Source organism: Excalfactoria chinensis, chromosome 20 (genome assembly GCF_039878825.1).
Source record: "Excalfactoria chinensis isolate bCotChi1 chromosome 20, bCotChi1.hap2, whole genome shotgun sequence".
In the NCBI taxonomy this organism is placed as follows: Eukaryota; Metazoa; Chordata; class Aves; order Galliformes; family Phasianidae; genus Excalfactoria; species Excalfactoria chinensis.
The window spans coordinates 92,060-95,151 of NC_092844.1; the positions used below are offsets into that span (position 1 = coordinate 92,060).

General features: G+C 45.8%; 1 protein-coding gene across 1 annotated transcript; it reads left to right on the forward strand.

Annotated features, from left to right (window-relative positions):
- The first annotated feature begins 1,633 nt into the window (after positions 1 to 1,633).
- Positions 1,634 to 2,590, forward strand: LOC140261296 (olfactory receptor 4S2-like). Its single transcript, XM_072354588.1, has one exon. It carries the CDS (start codon positions 1,634 to 1,636, stop codon positions 2,588 to 2,590), a length of 957 nt encoding a protein of 318 aa, XP_072210689.1.
- Positions 2,591 to 3,092: the final 502 nt, after the last annotated feature.

The following is a 3,092-nucleotide window of genomic DNA, read 5'->3' on the forward strand; positions in this document are numbered from 1 at the left end:
AGAGGACCTGGGAATCCTCTACTGAATTTGTCATATCTGCCATCCCCCTGGGGTCAGCAGAAATAAGTAGGCACCTCTGTTGTGAATTAGACAGCTTTCTCCTCATGTTGTGGGTTTGAAGAGAATGCTGGTCCTTCACCATGTTGGTGTTTCCTGGGGGTGCTTAATTGTTTTGTGTTTTGTTGTTGTTGTTTATTTTTCTGGTTCACTCGAGAGTCTCTGATTCTGCTGTAAGGTTAAAGTGGTGCTGCAGATCTTGAGTTCACTGCATCATTCCATGTTGTTCTCTGCTCAGGGAGAGAACCTGTACACTCAGGGAGAACTGACTGTGGTTTCATTGGCCAAGATGTGTAACGGTTATTTTGAACACCAGTTGATTTAGGAATGTCAGAAAACAAAAAAGCTTCCAACTTAGGCAACAATTTCCTTCTAAGAGTTCGTATTTCTGGGTAGATTCCATGAAGAGTTTGCATCTGCTGGTTTCTAGGGCTAAAGGAATTTTGATGGAGATGGAAATATTAATGGCTTTTTTAAGATAAAGTTTACATCTTTACTACTGGGGGCAATGATTGGAACCAACTGAAGCAAAGGAGCAGCACGTTCTGGAAAGAGAAACTGCAGAGATTGACAGATGCCTATGGATACGGAATTCAACAACACAAGTAATAGAGTGGCATCAGTGACTTCCAGTGGGTGACTTCCAGGGCATGAAAATGGTTATTTCTCTGAAGTTAACTTTACCTGGCAACAGTCATTTTGTCGAACCCCTACTGGTCAGTGGAAAAAGAAGTGTTTCTGTAAAGGACTCCAGTTTAGCCACTCTGCCTCTACAGAGGGATTCATTCTGACCACCTTTTAGATGAGCTGCATTAAGCAGACATGAACCTGTGATAGTACCCCCCAGACTGCTTCAGAACTCAGCAATAGGTGAAATGCACACAGGTCTGGGACAGATGGTTTGAAATGATGCTTTCATCCCTCCTTCCTTGCAAGGTAGCATGGCAGCAAGATAAATACTGAGATTCAGGGCAAGATAAATACTGAAGCAGGACGTGACTAAAGAAATTGTTTGCTGTTTTCTCCATGTCAAACAACTTCCCCAGAACTTCTTTTTCTCAGCCCATGACATTGCAATTTTTTTCCCCCCAAAAGTGCACATGTATGAGATATTTTGTTTCTTGTATGTGGTTTCATTTCCCATATAAACAAGAATTCAAAAATCATTTATACTTATAAAATAAGACAGTGTTCCAAGTGACACTTCCAGGTACTCATGAAGGCATTCTTCTTATAAGGGTTGTAATCATAACCTTGGACTATAATGGGGGAAAACGTCCTGCCCTGCACCCTTGTTGTACCTCACACTGTCCTTCCCGTAGCACAGTGGCTGTAGGCTCAGTCCTTCACAACCCCAAAGGACCAGGATGAAGGAGCATGGTGACAGCCATGGCCAAAGTTTTACTCGAGAAGAATGAAATACCCAGGGGAAAAAAATAGGGAAAGCAATCTTTTTGTAGGGTTAACAGTAATCCTATGTGCTCCCCAGTCTCTGGGATAGAATTCATTATCAGTGATGATGATGATATCAAATCATATGTCCTTGCTTTTCCATGTTCACAGGCTGTTGTTGTGTATGGCTGCCCAACCGACCAATGCGGTGAATGCAAGTGGTGTGAAGGAGTTCATTCTCATCGGCCTCTCTGAGAGTCAAAGTGTGCAGGGGCTGTACTTTGTGATGTTTCTTTGCTTCTATACAATTAACGTGATGGGAAATCTGCTCATTATTGTCACCGTGATTAGCAGCCAACATCTGAACTCCCCCATGTACTTCTTCCTCTGCTACTTGTCCTTCGTAGACATCTGTTACTCCTCCGTCACAGCTCCCAAAATGATTGCTGACTTCCTTGTCAAAAACAAAACCATCTCCTTTGTGGGCTGCATAGCACAGCTCTTTGGGGTCCATTTCTTTGGCTGCACGGAGATCTTCATCTTGACAGTGATGGCCTACGATCGCTACACGGCCATCTGCAGACCTCTCCACTACACCACGCTCATGACCAGGCGCGTGTGTGGCCGCATGGTGGTGGGCTCATGGCTGGGAGGCTGTGCGCACTCCATTGTGCAGACTCTTCTGACCGCTCGGCTCCCTTTCTGTGGCCCCAACAAAGTTGACCACTACTTCTGCGATGTCCATCCCCTGCTACGGCTGGCCTGTGCTGACACCTATGCCATTGGCATCACTGTCATTGCCAACAGTGGGATGATAGCTCTGAGCTCTTTCATCATCTTGGTTGTGTCTTATGTGGTGATCCTGGTTTCCTTGAGAAGCCACACATCCGAAGGACGGCGCAAGGCCCTCTCCACCTGTGGGTCCCACATCACCGTGGTGGTTCTGTTCTTTGGGCCGTGCACATTCACCTACATACGCCCATCCAGTGATCTCTCGGAGGACAAGATCGTGGCACTGTTTTACACCATCATCACCCCCATGCTAAACCCCCTCATCTACACACTGAGGAATAAAGAGGTAAAGAGTGCCATGAGAAAATTGTGGGGTAGAAGAGTAGATAGTGAAGAGGCAAAGGTGTAGAAATGTGGACACTTTTCCCAAAGGATCTGTCATGATGATATATTTGGTCAGCACTGCCACAAAAATGTCTTTTGAATAAAAGCTGCTTGTTCACTCAGACTGAAGGTTCATCTTTTGGTTTGGAGGACATTGTAAACCCTGTGACAAGTTGACATTTCCTGTCTGTTTTCTTGTCAATGAGCACAGGTGCCCAGTGGGACACTACCTGAAACACTGGCAAATAGATAAACGGCATCAGAAATACTAAACATGCTGTAAGATCTCAGTGGGCCCTCAATTAAAGCTCTGATATGAGGTGTCAGCAGGACCATCAGGGAGTGTGAGTGGGAGATTGACTGGTGGAGTGACTTGCTGGCATCCCCGAGGGAAGGGTGACAGTGAGATATTCCCAGAAAAATGGTTGACTCCCTGCCCTGTCACAGTCGGACAGACCTGACTGATGAGGAGGGCTGGAAGAGAGTCCCAACTCAGCTTCATGGAATCCCCTTGCCTGCCTAGCCCT

Coding starts and splice junctions, on each gene's coding strand:
- LOC140261296 (XM_072354588.1), top strand. CDS start 1,634: ATGGCTGCCCAACCGACCAATGCGGTGAATGCAAGTGGTGTGAAGGAG.